The sequence below is a fragment of the Triturus cristatus genome, chromosome 3_1 (genome assembly GCF_964204655.1).
Source record: "Triturus cristatus chromosome 3_1, aTriCri1.1, whole genome shotgun sequence".
NCBI classification, from domain to species: Eukaryota; Metazoa; Chordata; class Amphibia; order Caudata; family Salamandridae; genus Triturus; species Triturus cristatus.
Window position 1 is genome coordinate 1063674554 of NC_140583.1, and position 27823 is coordinate 1063702376.

Here is a 27823-nt window from a genome sequence, read left to right on the forward strand (position 1 = left end):
ATGTTTCTTACAGATACATCGTTACCGAAGGTAAGTAACTTGTTCATCTGAAAGAAACACGTTAGTTAGATTCCTCACCTTAGAATAGATACCCAAGCAATACCATCCCCGGTGGTGGGTCTGCGAACCAAGATCACACCAGAAAGTCCTGTAGGACAGAAGGCCAAAGAAGCCATCCCTCCGGACTTGGCTGTCAAGGCAATAATGCCTGGCAAACGTGTGTAACGAAGCCCACGTCGCCGCCTGACAGATGTCCTGCAAAGGGACTCCCCGTCCCAAAGCAGTAGTAGCCGCTGTGGCCCGAGTAGAATGGGCGCGCAGCCCAACAGGAGGGTCCTTTTTTGCCAAAGAATAGCAAATTTTTATACACAAAACGACCCACCGAGAGATGGTTCGTTTGTGCACAGCTTTCCCCTTCTTAGCGCCCACGTACCCAACAAAAAGCTGGTCGTCCACCCGGAACTGTTTTGTGCGGTCCAGATAAAAGGAGAGCGCACGTTTTGGGTCCAGACGGTGGAGCCTCTCTTCCTCTTTGGAAGGATGTGGAGGCGGAAAGAAGGTGGGCAAGGTGACAGACTGCCCAAGATGAAATGGAGTCACCACTTTCGGAAGAAAGGAAGGACGAGGCCGAAGGACAACCTTGTCCGGATGAACAGAGAGAAAAGGAGGCTTTGAAGATAAAGCCTGGAGCTCACTCACCCGTCTAGCCGAGGTGATGGCTACCAGAAAAGCAGTCTTAAGCGTCAGCAGACGAAGAGGACAATTGTGAAGAGGCTCGAAGGGAGCGCACATCAGGAATGTCAAGACCAGATTCAAGTCCCACTGAGGCATTACAAAAGGGACAGGAGGGAACGTGTGAGTAATGCCTTTTAGAAAGCGTGTAACCACAGGGGACTTGAAAAGAGAAGGCTGATCAGGAAGCCGCAAGAAGGCGGAGATGGCAGCAAGATAACCTTTCAGGGTGCCCAGGGCAGAGCCCTGCCGGGCCAGAGAAAGAAGAAAGAGGAGAACCTCAGAAAGAGGGGCGGAAAGGGGATCCACAGCCTTTGCTGTGCACCATGCCACAAATTTGTTCCACCGGCAGGCGTATACCGTCTTTGTGGAGGGACGCCTGGCTGCCAGAATGATATCACAGACTTCAGGAGGCAAGTCAAATGGCATCAACTGCCGCCGCTCAATCTCCACACATGGAGGTGGAGGCTGGACAGGTTCGGGTGGAGGACCGTCCCCTGCTGCTGCGACAGAAGATCCTCCCGAAGGGGCAGACGTATCGGGGGATCGGTCAACATACTGAGTAGCTCGGGATACCAGTATCTTCGTGGCCAATCCGGAGCCACCAAGATGACTTGGGCCCGGTCGTGCCTGATCTTCTTCAGCACTCTGGGCAGAAGTGGTATAGGCGGAAAGGCGTACAACAGACCGCAACTCCACTCGTGACGAAAAGCGTCACCGAGCGAGTGCCGCCTTGGAAATTCCAACGCGCAGAACTGCGGACATTGCGCGTTCTCTTCGGTGGCGAATAGATCTAACCAAGGCTCTCCCCACTGCTGAAAGAGACCTTGCGCCACTTCGGAGTGCAGACGCCATTCGTGATCCATCATGCACCGGCGGCTGAGTTCGTCTGCTCTGGCGTTCAGAGAGCCCGCCAGATGTTGAACCACTAGGGTGACACCCTGGTGTTCCAGCCACGTCCAGAGGCGCAGAGCCTCCTGACAAAGGGTCCACGACCCCACCCCGCCCTGTTTGTTGCAATACCACATGGCGGTGGTGTTGTCCGTGAACACCTGCACGACACTGCCCCTGACAGAGGGAAGGAAGGCTTTCAGTGCAAGTCGGATCGCTCTCAACTCCAACAGGTTGATGTGGAGACGAGACTCCGCCGGAGACCAGAGGCCCCTGATCTCCGCCTCTCCCATATGGCCACCCCAGCCCAGGAGGGACGCATCCGTCACTACGACATGCTCCGGTTGGGGAAGGGAGAGGCTCCTGCCCATGACCCAATCGCGGTTCGTGAGCCACCACTGCAACTGTTGTGCAGTGCCCTCCGAGATCAAGACAGTAGGATGCAGGAGGCCATCAGCCCCAGAAGCCGCAACACTAGCCTGACCGAAACCCAGGATAGAGGCCGAAAGATGGGAATCAGGGCCTGTATATCCCGGACCCGCTGTTCCAGTGGATAGACCCGGAACTGCGCCAAATCGAGAACCGCTCCGATGAAGAGGAGCTTTTGAGAGGGACTCAGGTGTGACTTCGGCACGTTGATGGAAAATCCCAGCAAATGCAGGAGATCCGCCGTAGTCTGGAGGTGGGAGACGACTGCCTGGGGCGAGCCCGCCTTCAACAACCAGTCGTCGAAATAGGGGGAAGACTGAAACCCCTGACCTGCGCAGATGAGCTGCGACCACCGCCATCACTTTCGTGAACACCCGAGGGGCACTGGTGAGGCCGAAGGGGAGCACGGTAAACTGAAAATGCTCTTGGCCCACCGTGAACCGCAGGTAACGCCGGTGGGCCGGCAGGACGGGGATATGGAAGTATGCGTCCTGCAAGTCCAACGCTACCATCCAGTCTCCGGGATCTAGGGCAGCTAGAACCTGAGCCAAGGTTAACATCTTGAACCTTTCCTTTCGGAGGAAGGCATTGACGTTCCGGAGGTCCAAGATGGGGCGTAGGCCCCCTTTGCCCTTCTTGGGAACCAGAAAGTAGTGGGAATAACAACCACGACCTACTTCTGGACTCGGAACGCGCTCGACGGCCCCCTTGGCCAAGAGGGCCGAAACTTCCTCGCGGAGAAGATTCAAATGATCCCCCGAGATACGGTGGTGCTGCGGTGGCATGGCTGGAGGGGTCGTCTCGAAGGGGAGGGAGTAGCCCCTTCGGACGATTTGCAGCACCCACCTGTCCGATGTAATGGACCGCCAGTGGAGCAGGTGATGGCGAAGTCTGCCGCCCACTGGCGTGGAATGGGCCTGAAAGCTCGGACTAGGAAGGCTTTGAGGCGGATGCTGCCGGGGTGGATGTGGGCTGACCACGTCGTCCTCCAGATCCGCCACGGCGGAAACCACGTCCGCGACCGCGCGCAGGTTGGTTCTGCGGCTGGTGGCTAGGCGCACGTGAGGAGGCACCCCTTCCTTGGCCACGAAAGGGGCGAAAAGCGGAGGTGTGCGCCCGCGGAGCCGAGAGGCCCAAGGACTTGGCCGTAGCCCGGGAGTCCTTAAAGCGGTTCAGCGCACTGTCCGCCTTCTCACCAAACAGGCGAGTGCCATCAAAGGGCATGTCCATGAGGGTGTTCTGGACATCCCCAGAAAATGACGTGGACCGCATCCAGGCGTGGCGGCGGAGCGCCACCGTGGTGGAAATCGACCGACCCAGCGAGTCCGTGGTGTCAAGCCCACATCGTATGGCGTGCCGCGCTGCATCCCTCCCATCGGCCAAAGCCTGGGTAAGACGTGTCCGGACCTCCTCCGGACACAGGGGCAGCACGTCCTCCACCGTATCCCACAGAGAATGGGAATAACGGTCCAAGAGACAGGCGGTGTTCAAAGACCGCAGGCCCAAACTAAGGGACGAGAACAGTTTCTTGCCAAACTGCTCGAGTCTCTTGGAATCCCGGTCCGGCGGAGCGGTCGGGAAGGAGGATTGGGAGGTAGAGGCCTGGATAACCAGACTCTCGGGGGTGGGGTGTTGGGACAGGAAACTGGGGTCGCCCGGAGCAGGGCAGTGGCGCCTGGCAACGTTCCTATCCACAGGAGGAACTGTGGAGGGCTTGGACCAGGTGCCCTGCAGAACGTCAGTGAGGGCCTCATTGAACGGCAGCAGAGGCTCAGTGGAGCTTGCTGCGGTTTGAAGCACCTCAGTGAGGATGTTAGTCCTCACAGCCACGGCAGGCAGCTCGAGCCCAAGGGCTGCAGCCGCCTTGCGCAGCACCACAGAAAATGCTGCACCCTCCTCCGAAGCCACAGTCGGAGGAGAAGTGAATCCAGTGTCTGGCGAGGTATCCAGACCACTGGCCTCCCCCAGTTCATCCGCCCAGTCCTGTGAAAGCTGCGACTGAACAGCCATAGGGTCCTCGAACCCCTCCCAGTCGCCCCCGTCGTCCGATTCCTGATAAACAGGAGGAATGATCGGAGCCGGACTGTAGAGATGATAGGTCTCAAGCGGCGCCGGACGCGGCGTCGGTCGACGCCGTTGCGGCGCCGGGTCCGGAATAGGGCTAAACTGGGGTTGGACGCCGTCCGGAGTCGGCACCAAAGGCGGCGGCGGTTCATGCGCCGGCGCCGGTGGAGGAGTGGTTAGGTCAACCGGCGTCAACGGGGGCCCAGGCATGGGCCCCGCGGGGACCTGCGGCGTCGAGACCGGAGTCGTCGACGGCGCCGGGGCCGAAGCCGCCGGCAGGCAAGGTCGCCCAGTCGAGTCCGCAGGGCCCGAAGGCGCGCCAGCGGGCGTCGACGGCGGGGCCAGGCTCCTCATGGCCGAGAGGAAGGCACTGACCTCCGCCGGCGTCGCGTTAGTCCCAGGGACCGGAGGGTATGGGGACGGGCGCGGCGCCTGCGGCTCCGCCGGAGCCGCGGGGGTGGAACCACTTGGACCCTCGGCCGAGTCGCGCGACCGGCGAGGGGAGTCCGAAGAGCGATGTCGCCGCTTGGACTTCTTAGAGCGTTTGGACTTACCCGACGACTTGGAGCCCGACGATCGATGGTGGCGTCGGCTAGGGCTCCGCGAGCGATCCTTGGACCTCCTCCTGGACCGGGATCGCGCACGACGCGGAGCCGAGTGGCGAAGCTCGAGAAGCTTGCGGGACCGCTCCCGCCGAGCCTTCGAAGTCAGGGCCTGGCAATCGGAGCACGACTCCGCGTCGTGGTCGGGGCCTAAACAGTAGAGGCACCGGCGGTGGTGGTCGGTCACCGACATCAGTCGATGGCAATCCTCGCAAGCCTTGAACCCAGGCATCCTACCGGCACCAGATGTCGACAGACAAGGATCAAAAGTGATCAAAAAAGATTTAGTCAAAAAAGACTAAAAGGGGTAGCTCTCCCGGATCTGCGCTTACTGGCGCGGAAAAAAGAAGCACTGACGTCAGCGCGCGAGGGCGGCGTCTAAGTACTCCGACGACGTCATTCCGGCGCACGACGCCGACGACGGACGCGGAGCCGCAGACGACGCCTAGCGACGCGCAAGGGGTATTGCTGACGAAAAATCTTCCGGATCCAGTCCGACGCCTGGGGATATTCTAAGGTGAGGAATCTAACTAACGTGTTTCTTTCAGATACCACAGCCATACCCCATGGGGGAGGTGGGTCTGCGACAGACCAACAAAAAGCGCCAAGCACTTGAGCCGGCAACAGAGTGACGGACAATGGGGGAGGCTGTGGCGGAACAGCCAGACAGCAACCCAACTAGCTCGGAAGAGCAAGAGATAACGGGATGCAGACATCCCCAAAAGTGCCAGAATGGCGCTACACCATAGCTGTACAAGCATGAGAGGTAGAAACGCACTAGCCATATACCAGAATAAAAGAAAGAGAGGAAAAATGGACCACTCTCAGCTTAATGGCGCACTATGTGAACACCTACCAAGGGTTGAAAAGAAACAAGAGATGCAACCGGAGCCTACCAGGCTAGTTCACGGAAGGAAAGCCGGAGCGGCTACAGCCAAGAACCAAAGGTCAAGAGGTAGAACTCAGCAATGCTTTTAGAAGCGCAAGCGGAAACAAGAAACACGCCAAGTGCACACCCAGTCCCAAATGGGGGGCAGGGGCGAACAGTAACAATCTGAAGCACGCTGATGCGGACCACCACAGAAACATGCACAGAGCAAACAGCCACAGAGACCACAAGGTGTCGTAGCTAAAATAAGCACAAGACTGATCGACCAGGCAGCTGGAAGACTAAGGCGAGACCAACACACGAAATAGATATGCAGGGTGTAGACCTAGGACGACTGACATCAGAAGAGCCGTCCTGCATGCCCAGCTGATATAATATAGGGCGATACCTAATGAAGGAGGCACATCCGAAGGAAGGGGCAGCAGAGGCACCAAAGTACCAAGGCGTAAAAACGGAGGAACAATCTCAGAATTCTAGACCACACCCTCTGACTGGAAGGAAAGTAACCCTTGTCCAGAAAAAGAGATAACATTCAGTATCTAAACACCAAGAAGGGAGCAGTGTAAAACTGGGGAACCACCCCAGTAAGTGGAACGCAAAAAGGGGCCTCATTGGCAATCCGCATGCATCACTGGAAAGCTCCCTGACACATGGAGACATCGGACCAGGCCTCGCAGACTCGAAGCGAAGTTAAGATGTAGGATTAAGAGTACCCATGGAACTTGTATATATACACTTATCAAAATATATATAGCAAAGACGGGTAAACGGGCCACGACTATGCAACATGGGGGCACAGGAACACACCTAGTACATTAATGGCAGACGGTAGCCACATTTAAAGCGGGATAAACACCATGAAAACCTCCCAAGGAGGAGAATGAGGCACATAAGCAAGATGACCCATGACGTATAGAAGAAGTGCCAAGGGACAACATTGAGCACCGTACAACAGCAGATAAGAGCACCAGGTGACACATAGAGCCCAAGGGATCTCTTAGGCCCAGTTGACATAAAGCAGAGCTATATAATAGCATACAACATGGGTACTCACAAACTTTCTCACGGGGGCCAAATTTACAGTGTGGTTTGTGGCCCAGGGCCGCACTGGTGGGGGCGGGGTCAGTGGGGGAGGGGGCGGGGCTAGAGCCACAAAAAAACTGACCACGAGGTTGAACACCGGTCCCTGCAGCGGACGCCTACGTCCACTGAGCCTCCAGACCCGAGATATATATATATATATATATATATATATATATATATATATATATACTCTCTCTCTCTCTCTTTCCCTCCCTCTCTCTCTCTCTCTCTTTCCCTCACTCTCTCGCTCCCTCTCTCTCTTTCCCTCACTCTCTCTCTCCCTCTCCCTCCCTCTGTCACCCTCTCTTTCTCTCTCCCTCCCCCTCCCTTTCCCTCCCTCTGGTCACCCTCTCTCTCTCTCTCTCCCTCCCCCTCCCTTTCCCTCCCTCTGTCACCCTCTCTCCCTCCCCCTCCCTCCCTCTGTCACCCTTCTCTCTCTCTTCCTCCCTTTCCCTCCCTCTGTCACCCTCTCTCTCTCCCTCCCCCTCCCCTTCCCTCCCTCTGTCACCCTCTCTCCCTCTGTCTCCCTCCCTCTACCTCCCTTTGTCATCTTCTGTCATCTCACCCTGCGTGTGTGCCAGCCGGCTGAGGCAGCTTCCAGGGCACACCAACAGCCGCACCGAGCACTTCACAGGTCTTTAAAAGACCATTTGCATGTCAATTGTTGTTTTTCACCTCTTCTGAGGCCCCGCAGCTCCACTCTGACTATCCCTGGAACCGCCCGGCCCCCACAGAGCAGAGTCAGAGTCGCGCTGGTGCAACCGGCAGTGTTTAGGAACACTCATTTTTGTTTTTTTTAAACCACGGGTACGATGTCTGCAAGGTCCGCGGGCCGCCAAGGAAGGCTTGCCGGGCCTCAGGCGGCCCGCGGGCCGTACTATGAGTACCCGTGGCATACAAGTACCCCACACGAAGTATGCACACCCCAACACGGGGAACCTCTTAGGGCAAACCACAGTCAGAGGACCAGACAACAATCTGTGGAACACTGCCACAGTAGGCTAACTGCCAGCTCAAAACGCATAATGCATCCAAAGGATGCTAACTAAAGGGGTAACTACCTCCGACCATGCGAAAGGAAGACCTGAGGCTTACTGCCAGCCTAAAACATATAATGCATCCAAAGGATGCTAAATGAAAAGGCACCACCCCAGAACAAACGCCTGAGGAATACAGGCCTAAGGGGGGAGGGCGAAAGCTCGCAAGGATGCGCTGAACAGCCGATTCGGCGTGAGCATCAAACAACAAAATCCCATCAAAGGGTAAATCAACAAGTCGCTCCTGGATATTCTCCAGGAAGACGCTATCCCGCAACCAAGCATTGCGCCGCAAGGCAACTGAACCAGCCATAGCCCGGCCTAAGGAATCAGCAGTACCAAGGCCGAGCGGATCGTAAACTCTGCAAGGTCACGGCCATCCCGAAGAAGATGGAGGTCAAACGAGCGCCTTCAGTGGTGACGGAAAGCAGAGACTCTGCAGAGTCCCACAGGGCAGATAGCCCGAGCCAGGACACACACTGTATTTAGTGACCATAGGGCAGCACTAGTGGAGGCAAAACTGTTCCGACCCCATGACTCAAGCCATCTGGACTCCCGGGAGGGAGGAAGCATTAGCCAGGGCAAGGAAGGAAAGGCAGTTTGCTTATTTGTGCATCCTGACGTGCAGGGGTTTGTTTTGCAAAATGGATCATGTGGAGCAGGACGGTGGCAGTGCAAGACAGAACGAGCCACCGGATCACCGGAAGCCGGCCGAACCCAGGTACCCAAAAGGGCATCATAAAGAGATGTTTCAAAGGGCAGAAGCGGCTCCACATTCCCTGACCCACGGTGAAGGACAGAGTAGAGGGTCCACAGACAAGGGTGCTGAAGGGGGTTGCATGTTCAAAATTGAGCCGCTCCAGCATCTGTAGCCCTCTGTGGAGGGGACATAAGCTCATCTGTAGGGGAGGGCTGTAAGCTAACCCTCCCAAGACACTGAGGGTGTGACCAATGCCCAACTGAGGGGAGCCCATTGACGAATGGGGGGCCCTGATGGGGCTCTTGAGGAGGAGAGGAGCCTGCCGGGTCCGGGGGCTCCTGAGGAGGCGGGGATTCTGCCGGGTCCACATATTCCAAGGGGGGGGGCAGGCAAGAATGCATCCGGAGTCGCCGGGCGTGAGGGCGACGCCAAACTCTCTCCAGACGCTCCCGGAGAAGAGTCAACAACCCGGCGCCGACAGGCTTTTTTTTTTTTTTTTTTTTTTTTTTGTGTTTTAAAAACCTTTATTATCATTTCAAACTGTACACCGCTATGTAGCCAACAACCCGGAGGCAGGCAGCAAAGTGACGTGGCGGCACACCGCCCAAGATTATCCACCTTGTACATCTGAGCGATATATCCAAAATATGAATATACACAATTTACAGTAACAAACAACCAAAAAGCGACAGACGAAGAACAGTAGCACATTCCAGTCATCAGTACTCCTGCAGTTACTAACGCGCACCTGTGCAATGCCGCAGCCTCGGGAACCCTAGGCGTCCCATCCAGTCATATCACAGCCCAGCCACCAGAGCAACAGCGGCCCGGGCAGCGCAGCCCCATCGCCAATCAGCCTCCACATGCAGACCCAAAGTGCGCCCATAGCAAACCACCAGTCCACTCGCCCACGGCCTCAATCCCCGCCAGCCGCATCTCTACTCGCCAGCCATTCTACTAGCGGCTGCCATATATCCACTGGACGTGAACGCTGCGGCATCTGATCCCAATAGGCAGTGAGTTGGTCCTTGCAATATATCGCAGACCTAACCCATCCCGCAACAGCCGGCGGAGCCTGCTTCTTCCAGTGCACTGCCAGTTGGCGCTTAGCGAGTAGTAGGAGAAGGGCCACCAGGCGACGCAACGCCGGGGGTATATTCTTGACGAAGCCCAGGAGGGCCACCAAAGGGTCCGGAACAATGCGCATGCCCACAATTTCACTGACAGCTTTAAATATGGCATCCCAGAAGCCGTCAATGGGACCGCATGTCCACACCAGATGGAAGAACGTAGCGTCCCTCATACCACATCTCCAGCACCTCGTATCGGCCTGCAGGCCCATCTTGAAGAGCTGCATAGGTGTACGGTACGTCCTGTGTAGGTAGTTGAAGTGTACCAGCCGCAGCCGGTAATTGGGCGACAATTGCTCAAGCTGGGCACAGCAGAATTCCCATTGTTGTTCCGTGATGCGCACGCCCGCCTCTTCCTCCCACAATGTCCTGGAGTCCATATGCGCTACCGGCGTCGCACGCTGTGTAGACCTGTATATGCGTGTTATTAATTTCCGCGAGGAGGAGTTGGACAGCACGTCCTCCAAGGCCGCCAGTGATGGCGGGGCCTCCGGGAACGTAGGATATCTCTTCCTGCATGCCGACCGTAATTGATAGTATAGCAGCAGCTCCGATGCCGTCGGTTCAGGGGTCGCGGCCATGTCAGGCAGTGTGATGAAAGTATCGTCCGGATACAGGTCACCTGCCACCGTCAACCCACACGCACCGGCCCGGCGCGCCACCGCCGCGTCCGTCAACGGACCCAACAGGGGATTTCCCTCCAGGGGCATGCTCGGGGCGTAGAGATCAGAGACGCCCGCGCGTCTGGCAATGCCCGCCCAGGCCCAACGCACCATTTCCACGGTGTTGATATCTTCCCTGGGTCGTTTATATTTCTGGTACACCGCCGTCCGTATCGGGCAAGGCGCCGCCACGTCCAGTTCTATCGCAACGTGTGGCTGGTAAGGAATCGGGTGGTGCCAGTAGTGTAAGTATTGTGCCTGCGCGCTGTACGCATACAGCTCAAAGTCCGGGGCTGCCAGGCCCCCCTGACTGAAGGGAAGTGTGAGGAGGTTCCAAGCCACTCGAGGCTGCCTGCCCGCCCAGACCAGTTCGATCACGGCTGAGCGGAGGCGACGGAAGAACGCCTTTGTTAGCGGTAAAGGGATGTTTACAAATAGGTAGAGAAACTTGGGCACCACGACCATTTTCGCGATGGCGATGCGGCCCAGCACGGACAGCGGCAGCGCCTTCCATCTCTTCACCTTGGTCTCCAGCCATTCCATGGCCACCCCAAAGTTAGACAGCCACACTTCCTGAATTGAGCGGCTGATCTGAATGCCCAGATACTTGACCTCGTCGGTGGCCCACTCAATCGGGAATTCCGTGTGACACACAGCCGTGCCGTCCGTCAGCGGCAGCATCACTGACTTCGACCAGTTAATATTTATGCCGGTTAGGCCGCTATAGCGTATCACCTCTCTCATCAGCGGATCAAAATTCTCTGCCGGGTTCATCATATATATAGTAAGATCATCAGCGTATAGCGAGATTAATAGGCCACGGGACGTGAAGCCTATGCTGCGCTGGGTGTGGTGCTGCCTCAATCGAGCCGCCAGGGGCTCCGTGGCGATGGCAAAAAGCAACGGCGAAAGCGGGCAGCCCTGCCGAGTCCCTCTGGTTATGCGTATGGGCGCAGACGTTTGACCGTTCACCCGCACCCTTGCCGTCGGGCCATTATATAGAACACCGATACGCCTAGCAAAGGGCAGGCTAAAGCCCATTCGAGTAAACAATGTCCGCAAGAATTTCCACTCCAGGGAGTCAAACGCTTTGGTCGCGTCCAGCAACGCCGCCGTCGCCTGCACCCTGGGGTCCAGGTAGTGTAGGAGCCCAAAGAGCACCCTCAAGTTTTGAGAGGTGGACCTCCCCATGACAAAGCCCGACTGATCCGACAGCGCTATCTGTGGCAACATGAACTTGAGGCGGTCAGAGAGCAGTTTCGCATATATTTTAGCGTCAAGGTTTATCAGGGAAAGTGGGCGGTAGGAATCCGGGCTAGCGGGGTCCTTTCCTGGCTTCAGCAGCGTGATGATCAGCGCCTCACGCATTGACTGGGGAAGGATCCCCGTTTCTACCGCCTCCTCAAACACTCTGTGTAAGCGCGGGACCAGGACGTCAGCATATTCCTTATAGAAGTCCGCCGTAAGCCCGTCAGGGCCCGGTGCCTTACAGAGGGGTAAGGCAGCGATCACCGCCCTTATGTCATCCGGCGTAAATGGGAGATCCATGTATTGTCTGGCTCTATCGTTGAACCACGCAAGCGCTATAGTGTCCAAGTACTCGCGGAGAGCAGTGTCGTCCGGATCCACCTTGGAGGTATATAAGTCTGTGTAAAAGTCTGTCATAGTAGCAAGTATATCCGGCGGCTCCCGCACCACCTCGCCATCCTCCCTCCGTAATTCCAGGATATGATCCGCCCCACGCGGTGCCCGCAGCAGGTTCGCCAGCGTGCGGCCCGCGCGGTCACCCTCTCCATACCGTCTGGCTTGACAGTCTTTAGATAGGTACGCGACCTCACGGTCAGCTTCCTCCTGATATTTAGTCAGTGTCGATCGGAACATAGCCCTCGCGCCATCAGAGGGCGCCGCGAGTAACGTGGACTCAAGCCGCGCAAGTTCCGCCTCCAAGGACTCAAGCGTGCGCCGTATGGTTCTCAAAACTCCCGATTTTAGTGACATGCAGTATCCCCTGGTGACTACCTTGCAGGCCTCCCACAGTATTCCCGGGGACTCTACGGACCCCTCATTAAGCTCAAAGTACTCCTCGAGCCTCTCGCGGAGACCTTGCTGGAATACCTGGTCGCGCAGCGCTCGGGAGGGGAACCGCCAGCTAAAGGGCGTGGCATATGTGGAGGGGGTAGCCAGTGACAACAACACCGGGGCGTGATCAGAGAGTGACCTCGGTAGGTGCTCCACCTCCAATACCGAGGTGTGCAGGTCCCTGGATAACAGCCAGTAGTCCAGCCGGGACCAAGCAGCCCTATGCGCAGTGATGCACGTACCTGCCCGATCTCCGGGGTGCAGCACCCTCCAGGAATCCACAAGCCCCGCATCTTGTATAATATCACCGAGCGTTTCCGCCGCTCTAGGATGATGGTCCCTGGCCGCGCCCTGCCTATCCATCGTGTCAGAGAGCACAACGTTGTAGTCCCCCCCCCACAACACTGCCGCCGGCCCCCGGGTCTGTACCTTATGCCATAGTTCTTCATAAAAGTCAGGGTTGTCATCATTGGGGCCGTACACATTCACCAGCACCACCCTCATACCATGCAGCGCCCCCACCAATATGATATACCTGCCATCTGCATCTCTAATCGTCTCATGGGTGGTCCATGGGAGCCCTCTCTTTATTAAGATCGCCACCCCTCTGGAGTAATTGGAGTATGCCGCATGCACTGGCTCTGCCCAACGATGCCGCCTGAGGAGCTGTGTCGCGGTAGCAGTTAGATGGGTTTCCTGCAGGAGGCAGATGTCTATGTCTTTCCTAAGTAGGTAGGCCTGCACCAGCCGGGCCTTGCGGCCGTCATTCATACCGCGCACATTCCAAGTCAGGCACCTCACTCTCTGCACTGCGCCAGGTACCTCAGAAGATTAGAAGCCAACCGCAGGCCATGATCGCTCAGCTCGCCACTCTCGCCCCACCTACATACACTAGGGTCAAACATCTGTCGCACGGCTAGTAGTCTGGCACAAAAAGGAGCGCGGAACAGCGTGCACCATGATGGAAAACATTGCAGTGTGTACTGTACAGTAAGGGATAAATCACAGCGATGTGCTTCTTCTCTGTCGTCGCCACAAACCCCCCAACTACCCTGAACATCCTCCCAACTCCCAAAACCAGAAACCCCACCCGCTCCAACCCCCCAATCAGGTTGTGCAACTGCCCCCCCAATTACCCACCCCACCCCACAAACAGTCGCTAAGGCCATCGATAGTAGCCCGTAAATGGGAATCATCCCCTGAGGCGCGCAGGTTGGCCACCTACTAACCCTGTACTTTTGACAGGGCGATCGAGCGCCAGTGGGTTGTGCCAGCTCGAGGACCCCCACCCCCAGAATCAAGAGGTCAGATTAATAGCAGCCCAGCCATCTGGAGGAATTCCCCAATGCCCACAGCAGACACCAGTGTCCGGTCGAGCCCATATAGGCAGGTCCCAGGGAAACACCAGAAAAAAAAACCCCTGCGGTCACACTCATTCCACATCACTTAGCCTGTCCGGAAGTTCTGGTCCCTCCGCAGGCGGGCGGTTCTTTTGGTCTCTGGCTAACTGCTTCGCGTACTGCATGGCTGCCTTCGCATCCACGAAGAATGAAGGTTTCCCGGGGCCATGCACCCGGAGCTTGGCAGGGTAGATCAAAGAGTATTTCGTGCCCGTTTGTTGAAAAATTTTCTTCGCCGGCATGAATTCCCTGCGGGCCATCTGTACCTGTAGCGTGAAGTCCGGGTACAGCGCGATGTTGTTTCCCTTGTATTGTACGTCCCTCATGTCGCGTGCCATTCGCAGTATCGTGTCCCGGTCCCTGTAGTTTAGGATGCGTGCAATAATGGGTCTGGATGGTGCACCCGGCTTAGGTCTAGGTCCCAGTGTCCTATGCGCCCTTTCAACAAGGAACATCGGCGAGAGGCCGGACCCAAACAAGTCCTTCATCATCTGCTCGACATACTGCTCCATGCTGGTGATGTCGGTCGACTCCGCCACCCCTGTGATGCGGATGTTGTTACGCCTTGAGCGAGCCTCCAAATCCTCATTCTTTTGCTGTATGAGTGCCAAGACTTTTTCCATACCCTTCATTTGCGTGGCCAGCGCCGTCTGGCTCTCCTCCGTCTCCGCAACACGAGCCTCCAGCCCTTCCACTCTGCCCTCCTGCTTGTCCATTCGCGTCGTAATGCCATCCATGCGCGCCGCTAGTGCGTCCATCTTGCCATCTATTCCCTGCAGGCTTGTTTTTAGGTCCAGAAACATTGATTTAATGTCCACGTCTTGAGAGCCTCCCTGGGCATCCTGCACCGCATCGGGGTCTCGAGTGTTCGGATCCGGCGCTTTTTGCTTGGATTTATCAAATGTCAGGCGCGGTTGGCGGGTATCGGGCTTGCCCATTGTTACCTCGCAGCGCCAACTGTAGAACGGGGCCTACACTGTCCCCAAATCGCAATCCAACCGCAGGCCCGCGCCGCGGAGTATGTCCTTCCACGGGGTAGCACGCTTCGTCTGATCAGTTGCGGCACAGATCTCCAACCGCCGGCTGCCTCCTCACTGCGGGGCTCCCAGGGCAGGGCTTCGCAGCAGCACCTCACAGCGTCAGCATCGCTCCAGCCCGGCAAAATGGCGTCGCAGTCAGTGTCGGCAAGGCCCAAGCGCCATCACATGCACAGGCCCCAGGACTCCGGGGGGTGCCGGCCCGCTATCTCTTGTTCTTAGGGCCCCAGCAGTAGGCGCTCCTCGCCGTCTCACAGCCGCAGGGAGACCTACGCCACCGGGTGCCCCCTCGCAGGCCCCCGCGTCGTCGCCGATCCAGACGCGGCGATCGATCTTCGTCCCTGATCCCAGGGCACAGTGCGGACCCAAAAGTCAAAGGGGAGCAGAAGCGACCCACGATCACAGCACGGGTTACCCTGCCAGGCGGATTAGCAGTTCGCGCCCAGCTCGCGGTCTCCCACGGGGCCTCTCTCAGGTCAACAGGCCAGGCGCTCGCGCCACGACTTCCGTAATGGCTTCCGAGCGCGGGGACCAGAGTGCCCCGATCTCCAGCTCCAGCTCCGCCAGCGGCGGCTCCAGTCCAGGGCGAACCGCCTTCGAGTCCCAGCGTCCCCCGAGGGGGCAAAGCCAGTGATCAGGCCTGGGAAGAGCAGCCTCACGCCCGCGAGCAGCGCCGCGCCGCTCCGGGCACCAGTCCCACGCCAGTCCCCGGCTTCTAGGAAGGTCGTAGGCCCCGCCTCCGGTGCTCCGCTCGGCAGGCCGATAGTCGCCGCCGCCACTCACGCCGCGGCAGGGATCCTCTCCGGCCGGGCCCCCACACCAGAGGGTTCAAGCGGGGGCGAGAGGACCGAGACTAGGCACAATTACGACGGATATTCACCGGATTAATTCGCTCGATCGGCGGAGCTGCGGTATCAGGCAGCCATTCCGCCTCGCAGCCAAGCCACGCCCCCGGCGCCGACAGGCTTAGACTCTGAAGAAAGAAGAGGAGGCCGGAATGGCGCTGACCCCGGCTCCTGACAGGTGGCCACTTGCCCGGAAGGCCAAGGTGTGCTCGAAGCAAGGCTTTGAGCACCAGCAACCTCCCGCGATGCCACAGGAACCCCACAGGACTATGCGGCGCGGCAGGGGTGCTATGGGTCATATAGGGGGGACCCAGCCGGGCCGCACCCGGACGACACCATATGGATCGTAGAGGGGGACCCAGCTGGGCCGCGCCCTGACACCATATCTCCGACGTCCCTCGATGGCAAGGGCTCATTTTGCGCCAGGGGCGAACCCACCGACGAGTCCGTCGGGGACCGCGCAAGTAGGGGAGGCCCAGAGGACACCCCAGGGATGGGAGAGGACCCAAGGAAGGCCTGCAGAGCCGTGGCATAGGCCTCCATTTGGGTCCGAGTCGCCCCCGCTTCTGGATAGGCCAGATAAGGGGGGGGGGGGGGGGGGGGGGGGGGGGGGAAGACTGTCGGGGGCGCACATCCGGAATGTTCCAGGAACCAGTGTCCCCGAAAACAGATGAAAGGGAGGTGGAGGACCTCGGCGACATGCGCCGCGACTTGCCAATAAGTTGTGAACGACGGCCCGCGCCCCAGAGGGCGACAGACAGCGGAACATGAAAGTAGAGGGAACCGCCGGCGTTAAACGGGGGGACAAGACGACTCCGACTGGGACAGCCGTGCCGAAAGAAGCTTCATCCAGCGCTCCCACCGGGACTTCGGCTGAGGTGTTGGCAGGCGTCGCAGTCCGTGGAGGCGTGGTGCTTGCCCAGACACCACATACCAGATAAGATGTGGGTCCGGCGGACATTTGCTGCGAACAGGAAGTACACGATTTAAAACCCAAAGGCACAGCACACTGTTCCAGACGCGAAGCGGTGAAAAAGGGCCTGAAAAAAGGCCAGAGAAACCGCTTATTACTCCGGATCCGCGTTGCACGCGGAAAAGAAGGAAATTGACATCAGCGCGCCGGGAGGGACTTGTATGACCTCGCCGACGTCACGTACGTGGACGACGTCAGGGCGGGGTCATGATGCGCCGTCCCGCGGCGTGCAGAGGTGCTGCTGCAAAAACTTTTCCGGATCCAGTCTGACGCCTGGGGATATTCTAAGTTGAGGAATCTGCAGCTAGATGTCTCTACCAGATGGGTCCATTTTACTCTGCTCCCAACCGCCTGTTATGTGGAGTCCCACAGGGCTCCTCTTTGAGCCAGACCCTTTTCAACATTTATGTTGCCCCACTGGCCAGGGTTGTCAGATTCTTTGGATTGGAATTGTTGTCCTATGCGGACAACACGCAAATCATGGTGTCTATTAACCACAGCATCAGGGAACCTGCCACGAACTTCAAAAGCTGTATGCAGGCAGTCTCCTCTTGGATGGTGGAGAACTATCTTAAACTCAACGGGGACAAAACAGAGGTCTTGATCTTTGGAAACCAACTGAATGTTTGGTCTAATGATCGGTGGCCAGATATGCTTGGTTCTTCTCCTTGTCCTGTATCACATGGAAAGAATCTAGGGGTCATAGTGGGCAATTCTCTGAGCCTTCAGATTAATAGATCGGTGTCCACCTGCTTTGGGATTATTAGGAGTCTCAGGAAAATTTCCCATTTCCTTACCTTCTCATCCTGAAAGCAGGCAGTTATTGCCTTAGTGCTGTTCAGACTGGACTACTGTAATGCCCTTTATTTGGGCATTAATAAGGTCCTTGTGCGTCGTCTGCAGCTAGTGCAGAATGCAGCAGCCAGGCTGGTGATGGACCTTCCTAAATACCACTCAGTCTTGGTTTCTCTCAGCAAGCTGCACTGGCTCCCTTCAAATCGAAGAATTTTGTACAAGGCTCTTTGTCTTACTCACAAGGCTTTTTATGACCTAGGCTCAGATGGCATCAAAGGGCTTTTTCGGCACTATGTTCCCTCTAAACAGCTTAGTTCAGCCAGTAAAAATTGCTTGTAGTGCGTAGGTTTAAGAGAGTTAGATGGGGAGGCAGAGCCTTCTCCATCGCTGCTGCTAGGCTCTGGAATTCCCTTCCCTGCTGATATTTGTGGACAAGTGTCTCACTCTCTGTTCCGCAAAGCTCTGAAGATCTGGCTTTTTACAGGTACTCCAGTCTGAGCCCTACTTCTATTTCTGTCCGACAGTCCCTCCCACAGCGCCTTGACGCCTCCGGGCTAAGTTTGCGCTTTAGAAAACAAATATTCATTCAACTGGGCGGCACCCTGATACTCCTGCATCCTCTATGGGGTCCAAGAGTGGCAGGAAGGTGACAATTCCTATTACAACTTCTGATGTGTTTTCTTGAACTTACCTGGAGACTTTCATCAGGACTATACTCTGTTGTAGAAACTACTTCTGAAATGGAATCTTCCTTTAGGGCCTTATGGTTAATTTGGATGCAGTCGTCGCAGGCTCAGACCCTTAGCAGCACAGACAGACTTCCTGAAGGCCTGTCACAGATACAGGTTTGCAATAGAACCAGCATGGTTTAAACCCTGTTGTTTTGAAGGGTGTGGTGTGACATTTTACCTTGCACAGTGGAGAATTTGAGAAAATAGTAATGGTCAATGGCCAAGGAGAAGCTCTGGATCTGCACCTGAAGGCGTGGAAATAAAGGAACTATTGTCAGAGCACATGGGTGGCACATATATGCTTCTTCATTTGTACCTTCCTAAGTGGAATGACAACAGAGCAGAACGCCACCTGCTGGCGCTCAGGGATACTGTTTAAGGATGCCAGACCCAGTCGGATGCCTGGGGAATAGCACAAGGTGAGGCACCTGGGGTTAGAAGTATCCATCAGAAGAACGCTAAAACTACCACTAGAGATTCACTCAAGTAGCATTCAGTGGTTGTCAGCTGCCTGTCCCTTAGAGGCAAGTGGCCTTTGTTTCCCTCCACCAAGCCCATCTGTTGAAAATCTGTTTCTCCGAGCTATCTTGGGCAGATGAAGTAAAGTCAATATCATTTCACTATCATAGCCTCTTCATGAAGCAGGAAAGTAAGCCCACTATTCTGAAAGTGACCATAACTGCCTAAAGACAGTTATATTTGCTCTTGTGCTGAAGAGGTGGAGCCAACAAGTATCTGTGAAGCAACAGCAGTTTTCTTCTTTACAGTGAAAGTGACAAACTGTTTTGAAGTATGGACAGTTTTATTTTAATACAGCAGGCTACAGGGAGCAGAAAACGCTCCCAGTAAGAGGCGCCTGGACTGCTAATCATCTTATTGCCCTTAACTGCAGATAAATACTACTGCTTTGTGGTCTCACCTGTGGCTCAGGGTCCTAACTGCAGGGCAGGCTACTTAAAAGCAGTTGCTGCCCAAAGGCGAGGGTAATAATACTTAATTATTCAAAAAGAGACTTAACAACATCTTCAAAGTAGAATTTAGAACAATTGGTCATACAAATGAGGGCCAGAGTTAGGTTTAGGATTGTAGTAAGTTAAAGGCACAGAGTCAGCCTAAAAATATTTTACAAGGCTTTATGGTTAACTTCTATTTGTTAATAAACTTATTTGAAACAATTCATTTAAGAACACTTTATATCTAAACCAGATATTTACATGGAAATATATTCATGAAAAAGGGCCAAGGGCTGTTGTGCCTATCTTTTCTTATATTGAAAACAATAAAAGGAAAACAATACTTACCCTGTAAGCATCGGTTCGAGGGATGTAGTGCTGTAGATTCACATTCTGTGCATATTCCGGACATCTATGGTTGAGCTTGGACGTGTAGAACTAGTTTTTCTTCAAAGAAGGTCTTCGAGTTACAAGACCTAAGGACTCCACTTATTAGTGGTAACGCGCATGGGTATCAACTCCATTGTTAGATTGTATTTTACCGAATGGAGGGCATCCTGTAGGTTGAGGTAAGCAAACTTTAAGACCTCAGGAGCCCCATGGCAAAGTTGAGTTGTTGAGGGTTGGGGTGCTTGAGAGTGCCATGGTGTTGTGCGAGAAGGTCCGGTCTGATGGAGAGCTTCTTGTGGGGAACTAGAGAAGGTTCAAGCAAGGGGTGTACCATGAATGACGTGCTCAGGCTGGTGCCAATACGATGAGTGTGAGGGATGTTTGCCTGAACCTCTAGACAACAAAAGGTAAGAGTGGGAGAGGTGAATTGGTCAGGGATGTTTGCACAAGCTTTTCCATCCATAATGCATTGGCCATGGACTTTGGGTGGGGCAGCTTGGCCCCCGAAGTTTTGGCATTGTCGGCGGTGGCGAACAGGTCTATTTGTGGAAACCCCCAACGTGAAAAGTACCAGAGTAGGACTTTGGGGTGGAGTTCCTGTTCATGGACTTGTTGATGTGTCCTGCTGAGAAGGTCTGCCAGATCGTTATCCCCTCCGGAAATGTGTTGGATAAGCAAGTGTGCTGTGATGTATCGCGCCACCACCAGAGGCGGTGAATGCATGTCCCCTTGTTTCTGCAAGTAAAACATAGCAGTTGTATTGTCCATTTGGAGCAAGACTGTTTTGTCCTGTATGAAAGGATGTACGGCCCGGAGACCAAGCTGGATAGCCAGCAACTCCAGGTAATCAATGTGGAGGGATTGCTGAGCATATGTCCACTTCCTCTGCATGGTAAGGTGCTTGAGCTGAGCGCCTTAGCTAGTGAGCGAGGAGTCTGTGGCGATGGTTTCCTGAAGGACAGGATCTAGGAGGGGCCGTCCCTGCAACAGGTTGATTTTGTTCCACCATTGTTGAGAGAGATGTGTGCAGCTCCCAAACCAACCCTAGATCATCTAGATGACCCTCGGCTCGAGACCATTCTGCCAATAGGCACTCTTGCAACAGTTGCATGTGAAATCTGGCATGAGTAACTACGTCTATGCAAGACGCCATCATTTCCAAGCCAGAGCTTCACTGTTCTAACAGTTACCTAGCGATCTGGCTGAAAAAGAGGTAGCAGGTTTGAAACTATTGCACTCTTGCTGGACTGGGGTAAGCTTTCCCCACCAGCGAGTCTAGGATGGCTGTACATGGAGGGGCTGGACGTAGGACTTGGTCAGATTGATTGCAAAGCCTAGACTGGGCAAGGTCTGAATGGTGATCTGGGTGTCCACTAGGCATAGTTACTGTGTGACATTCTTTAATCAGCCAGTCATGCAGGTAAGGAAAACACATGGATGCTGCTCCTCCTGAGGTGAGCTGCCACCCTGGCCAGGCCTTTGTTCAAGATCCTTGAAACTGTTAACTCTGAACGGAAGCGCTGTAGGCTGGTAATGTTGTCCACTCAAAACAACAAGGAATCAGTGGGTCTAACGAGACAATGCTAAATGCTAATACCCTACTTGTACAATAGTTCTGTTGTGGTGCATGTGAACTTCCCACACTCTAGCTTTATCTTTATTGTTGAAGGATTTGTAGACACATGGTAATTAGCCAAGTTTTTGTTGTTTGTTTAAAAGATCATAGCACTATCAATGAGATCTTTTTTCTATACTAGTTTGTCTTTGTCTGTTTTAATAGAGCGCTGCCTCACGCCCTGAGTTGTTACCAGGAGTGGAGGCGACCATCCCCGATTTATTACGGGTAAGCAGGCATGTTGTAGACCTGACGGCATCAACTGTGTAAGTCACTACATGCTATGCCTCCAATCTCTTTGCTGTATTGATATGTGTTCCTTGTGTTTTTCCTTTTTTGTCTTGCACAGGTGACTCATGAGAACCCCTGCAGTTCCACTTACTACTAGATGAGTAGGTATTTCTGTTGGTGGTATCGTTCCAAATTAGTCCAGGTTGAGATTTTTCTCATCCTTTTGTCATTTTTGTTGCAGTAGTAACACTTGGTCCTGAAGAAAGCCACGATCACAGGGTATGATTGCTAATGGCTGAAACATGTTGACCATGTTTTTATAAGGATACTGAATAAACATATTTTTCTTTAGATAGTCAATTTTAACACACTATTCACTCACACTGCACTTTCCATACTGTTCCACCACACGTCAGGCAGCTTCAGTCTCTGCTCAGATAGGTCCATCTAGGGTGCTAAGTCAAAGAAAACATCCGTGAGCTCCTCCTTTTCCATCCATGCAGGAGTTGTAGCTCCTTAACCACACCAGGTGTGGTTAAGAGGAAGCCCCAGATGATGAAGCATGCCACTCCGGTGGGTGATGGGACTGCGTCCTCTTTATGAGGACTCTTGTTTTCTTACAGCATTCAGACTTGCGGGTATTAGCATTTAGCATTGTCTCTTTAGACCCACGGATTCCTTGTTGTTTTGATATATAGGGATTAGGGGATTTTCTCCGTGCAGGTCTTTAAATTTCCCCTTGACCCCCGTCTTCTACCGGTATTTATGCAATGTTGTCCACTCACCACAAACCGTAGGCATTTTCGATGCGCTGGGTAGATAGGTATGTGGAAGTAAGGCATCCTTCAAGTTGAGGGCGGTCATAAAGATAAAGTCGCATTACCGCATTAATGGTATGACGTCTTGTAAAGTTACCACATGAAAGTCCTCCAACAGGATGTATTAGTTAAGAAGTCTGAGATAGAGGACTGGTGCACAGGAGGATGGAGTGCTTCCTCAAATGTCAACTTCCTCTTGTGAGGAACCGAGTCCTTCTGCACTTGCAGAGGCTTCACTAGGATCCAATCAGTGCCCAGTTTGATATGGATCTGTTGCTGTTTGGCTTCGAGGTGTTCTTGTAGGCACTGAAGGATTGGTTGTTCGAAATCCTCAGAAGAGGCAGAGGAAAACTTCAAACGGTAGTCTGAATGAAGCCTAAGAGGTGCAACATCCGATCTCTGCTCCGAATGCATCGATTCTAACTGCTCTGCATCGGTGTCCCTCAGCTTCGAATGCTTCAGGGTGGTGTGTCTCGGCTCCGAAAGCTTAGAGGTTGATTTTGGATCCAGTGCCGAAGTGGCAGGCGATGCATACATTCGAAGCTTTGAGAACGACTTCGCCGTATAGTATAGTGTGGGCATCTGGGCCAGCTCAGAATAGCTGTGTCGACCATAGTCAGAAGGTAGTTGTGCATTGGAGGCCTCAGAGGTAGCTCTGGAGGTCAAGGCAGGTAGATGCCTCTCTATGGCGAGTAGGGGAGGTAACGGTACTCTCTTAGTGGTCTTCAGCAGGCGCTGGAAAAGCAGAGGTTCTATTGCTTCGGCATCCACCTCAGAGTCAACGCTTTCGGGGAAAAAAAGTCCCCTCTAATTCAACAGCAGGAGTGTCCAATTGTTTGACATCCAACTTCTGTGTCTCCGAAGAGGTCCAGGGTGTCTTCCACCACCCTTCTGTGCACCATAGAAGCCGAAGTGATGGGGTGTGCTTTCCTGTTCCAAAGGGTCTTTTTGTTTCGGAATTCGAGACACAAACAATAGTCTTCATGGTGTTTGGGAGACAATCACAAATTGCAGACACTGGAGTTCTGCACTCAGATACTTGACTAAGCCACTAGGGCAGAACCGAAATGGAATACTTTCCATCACAGGGACATCCTCGACTGAATTGATGGTATTCCAAGACATGGTCAACTAGAACCGAATTGAAGATTGCGCGATAGGGGAGATCAACGAGTAAGCAGGATTATTTTCACAACAGACGAGGAACCGATCTGACGGTCCGGCGAGAACACAATGTGGCATCGAACTAGAGCTCACATAGACATGTCTAAACAAGACGGTGGAGAAAAAAATTAATCTAACAATAGAGTTGATGCCCATGTGCATTACCACTAATAAGTGATAAGTGGAGTCACTGGATCCCATTACTCAAAAAAGACTTCCTTAATAGCAATATAAGTTGTACACATCCTAACATAATACTAGACGGTGAAAGTATGCACAGCATGTGCATCTACAGTCACACATGCCACAATCAACAGTTTACACATGGCCTGGTATTTAGAACAATGCACCCTATCCTCTGGGCACTTATGGTACATTTTAGGGGGTGACTAATCGGTAATAAATAGGTGGAGTTTAGGTCTGTCAAAGGGGTTAATTTGACTGGTTGAATTTGACAGTGCCTCAAACACCAGGTTTTAATTTGCCACTGCAGTGGTGCACACTTAAATGCACTAGCTTCCACTAGTGGCACTGTATCCTCCAAGCCCTGGGTACCCAGAGTACCATACACTAGGGACTCGCAGGTAAGTTACATTTTCTAATTAGGTTTCCAATTGGGATGTCACAGAGCCTGTAGACTAGGTTTAGTGCCAAATCTTTTTCATTTTAGTAGTGGCACAAATAGTGCTGCAGTCCACTAAAGCACCTTAAGTTACAAGCCCTAGGTACCCAGAGTACCTTTTAGGAGAGTCTTCTATGCACGTTAATCAGGGATTAGCCAATTTGTACATTCTGGTGCACATTTTTAAGGGTCCGGGCACAAACACCAAGCACTCGACATCACACCCAGTGCACAGAGTCATTACAACAGCACCCAAAGTAGTTCAACATTGGGTGTGAATCTGCAAAAAGCCATACTCCTACATGCATAAATCCAGCAGGAGGCTTTCACGGATCCTTGGGGCCCTGAAACGTGTCAGTGGGAACCAGTAATGTGCCTAGGATTTGAAGCATGGCATTGTTTTCTGTTGTGAAGTTGCCAATGTACCCGGAAATTCTGGCTGCATCAGAATCCATTGCAGGATTGGTTCCTCAATAGAGGACCGTGAACAAGACCCTAGAGCAATTTGATGTAGAGGGAGAGTGCCAAGACTGAGTAGAGGTTAACTTGACGTTTTTGTGCTTTTTCTTCGACTTTGACTTATCTGAAGACTAAGCTAGACTTCGAGTGGGAGCGGACTGTACAAGATTTTCAGCAAAGTACAGCTTGGCTTCACAGTCCTGAATCTCCTTCAGATTCATTAGGGCACACACGCCGCTGGCTTTAGGGTCGTGGCCCGACCCTAGACACCAGAGGCATATCTTGGGGGAATCTTGTTTGCAAGTCACCAGAGGGATTAAAGCTTGAGGTCTTAGGAAGCTACATTACCCTTACACACTGGAAACACTTGAGAAAAAAGCTAGTTCATTGATGAAGAAACAAAAAGGGGAACAAGATCTATGTATGATGGCAAGGAAAGAAAGGGAACTAACGTCTGGGAGCATTGCAAGCATCTATGTATGGGTCTCAGGGGTTATCCTGAAAAATCTTCCAAATTCAGTCTGGCATCTTGGAATATCTACAACATGAGGAATCTGTAGCTAGAAGTATCGATGGGAAGGAGTACCCACTTGTCTTCTGATATTCTCTCCCACTCTTGAGATGAAGAGATACCTCTCCCTTACCGGAGTGGAGAGAGTAGGGGTGGAGGGGAGATGCAGTCAATGCCAGCTAACAGAGGAATGCCATAACAATGCATTACTAGGCTATGACGGTGTTGACTTGACCTTGGATGACTTCCTTTAGCAGAGATGAACAAGTTACTTCCCTTCGGTAAATCTTTATCTGGCAGAAACTTTGTAGCCACAGATTCCTTACTGACCCACTCATCCTCCCCACTCTATGAACAGATTTCTTGGGACAGGGCGGTTTCCCTTACAAGGCCCTAGATTTACACAACAGTGGGCAGCGTTTTTTCATGGCTCCACGCTCCAGGCATATAAAGTCATCAAAAGAAATGGGAGGTCAGCACCCTGGGGTGGTGCCTACATTGGGACCAAGCACATTACTTCCGGTGTGGGCCATGAATAACACTGACCACTGGTGTGTAAAAGTGGGACACTGAAAGGGGAACTGCCCTGTCCCCAGAAATCTGTTAACCGAGCTAGAGTGGGGAGGATGGGTGGGTCGGTAAAGAATCTGCGGCTAGATAGTCTCTACCAGATAAGATGTTTTTGAAGGCAAGTACCCAAGCAATACTTACCCAGAGGTGGGCCTCAAAAGTAGGGCATATTCAGTGCAGAAACCCACCCTAAACCCAGACTGGGAAGGGTGGAGCATGCTGGAAGTGGTCACAAAGGAGGAGAGGGGAGTATTAACTTGCTTTTAAAGAATTTTGGAAAAAACGGAGGTAAGTGCAATTGGCCTGAAATTGGACCAGTACTGAGAGTAAAGGTCCTTCTTGAGCAAAGGGAGTATCACGGCATGCTTCCAGTTCTGAGGTACCACACCTGTGACCAAGGAGGAATTCAGGAGGTACAGCTCTACCCAGAGGGCTGCCCCTCCTTAAGTAGGCTAAATGATGATTTGGGGGGGGGGGGGGGGGGGGGGGGGGGGGAGAACCAGACTTAATGGTAGCCAATAAGGTTTGCAGTCGTTCAAGGTCCAAAAGAGGCCACACATTAATTCTCAAGTATGTGTCCGGCATCACTGTATGTTGACCGTCCCAGAGATGAGGAATGGATAGAACGGGTGGTTGAACATCCGGAGAAGGATAGAAGCATCAGCTTCCAATTGCCTGTGAATTGTCTTGCATTTGTTTAGAAAAAAACAAGGCAAGTTCATCACACTGGATGGGAAAGGGAGGGGGGCGGTGTAAATGAGAAAGCTGCAGACAAATACTTCACTACTTTAAACAACTTTGACAGTTATGAGCATTAGAAATCACTTCAGTATAATAAACTGCCCGTGCAGCTTTGCAGGAGGCATTGTATTTTTTCAAGGCCGACACATAACCAGCCTTTGCCACAGGTGCATAGGGCTTACTCCAGACCCTTTCTAAAGCGTCAAGACTTTTTTTCTGCTGCCAGCAGTCATGGCATGGCTTGAAACCTATTGTTTAAAGGTGGAGACATTGTTTCCTAGCACACTGGTGAAAGGGCTTGTTCCCAAGTTTGTCGATTTGTTCGACGAATTTTCAGAGGCCAGATCTGGGCCAAAGGCATGAAAAGAAAGAATCTGACCGCACACTATGGTGGTGCTTCTAAGCTGCTCAGCTCCATTACTTTCAGGGTGGCGTTGAGTAAGTGCTGTGCAACATGGCACCACATAACTGCTATAAAGAAAGTCTTCTGCATCCAGTATGGCTCTGGGGAGTATTCCAAGGTGAGGAAACTGCAGTTAGAAATATCCATCAGACAACCGCTTTCACTTATCTTTGCTACTCCCCAGAGAGGTGTCCAAGTGTGCAGAAAAGGGAAAAGAAAATGTATGGGCCTAAGATGGGGCTTAGAAACAATTGTACAAAATCTGAAAACATGATTTTGACCTGAAGCTTCAATCGGTCTGTGACATAGGACTGCCTGTGATGAAACCTACGGGAGTAAGCAGCAGGTTCCAGGATCTGAATGGATCATGTGGTGCTGGTGTTTCATAATTCAGAATACGGTTCTGAATTACCTGCCACTGGTTCCTTAGTCTCTGGCGTAGCCTCGCCTGTGGTCTCAGCATTTGGGGGCTCTTTCACTGGTTTGGCTTCCTCAGGGGTACCTGCAGGATGGAGAATAGTAGGCAGGGTCACCCATAGGTGAAAAATAGTGAATTAAATTTACAGGCATGGAGAGACTGCATTCAACACATTTTAAGTTTCCATATACAAGCTGAGCAATTTAATGGGAGCCCCACAATTATACACATGGGCCCTAAATACCACTTGCAGACAGACCCCAACCTACTAAGAACACCCCAAGAAATCTACATCGTTCACAGACTGAAGAGAAATTCCTTGTTGCGCTGTAAGATAGTGTATTAGCCCAGCTGGCTCCTCATTGAAGCACAAGTTACTACTTGTGTAACGATATATCTGTAAGAGACATTAGTTAGAGATAGATTCCTTACCTTAGAATATCCCCAGGCGTCAGACTGGATCCGGAAAGTTTTTTGTAGCAGTACCCCTGCACGTCAGTAGGTGGCGTCGTGCGGCTCCACGTCAGTCGCTGGCGTCGTAAGCGCCGAGATGACGTCACGGAGACTACTTAGGCACCACCCATGCGCGCTGTCAGTTCTGTACACGACTTTACACGCCAGGAACGCAGAGTCATGCATGAAACTGACCACTGGTGCCATGAAACTAGGGCCCTGAAAAGGATGACCATAACCCTAGTAATCAGGTCGCAGAACGGGGAGGATGGGTGGTGAGGTAAGGAATCTATCACTAACTAATGTCTCTTACAGATATATCGTTACACAAGTAGTAACTTGCGCATCTGAAAGAGACACGTTAGTGATAGATTCCTTACCTTAGAATAGATACCC

At 53.2% G+C, this 27823-nt stretch overlaps 1 protein-coding gene across 4 annotated transcripts in view; it reads right to left on the reverse strand.

Moving 5' to 3' along the window:
* The window catches only part of HYOU1 (hypoxia up-regulated 1), a 210247-nt gene that overhangs the window by 12291 nt on the left and 170133 nt on the right, over positions 1 to 27823 (reverse strand). For 2 of the 4 annotated variants that reach the window (XR_014978996.1, XR_014978997.1), the window contains exon 24: positions 26888 to 27058. Coding sequence is in view for 2 of the 4 variants with exons in the window: in XM_085645895.1 (XP_085502021.1) it covers positions 26969 to 27058 (90 nt within the window). In the remaining 2 variants the exon portion in view is untranslated. The remainder of the gene's footprint in view (positions 1 to 26887; positions 27059 to 27823) is intronic. The other 2 variants (XM_085645895.1, XM_085645896.1) reach the window with 1 other exon arrangement.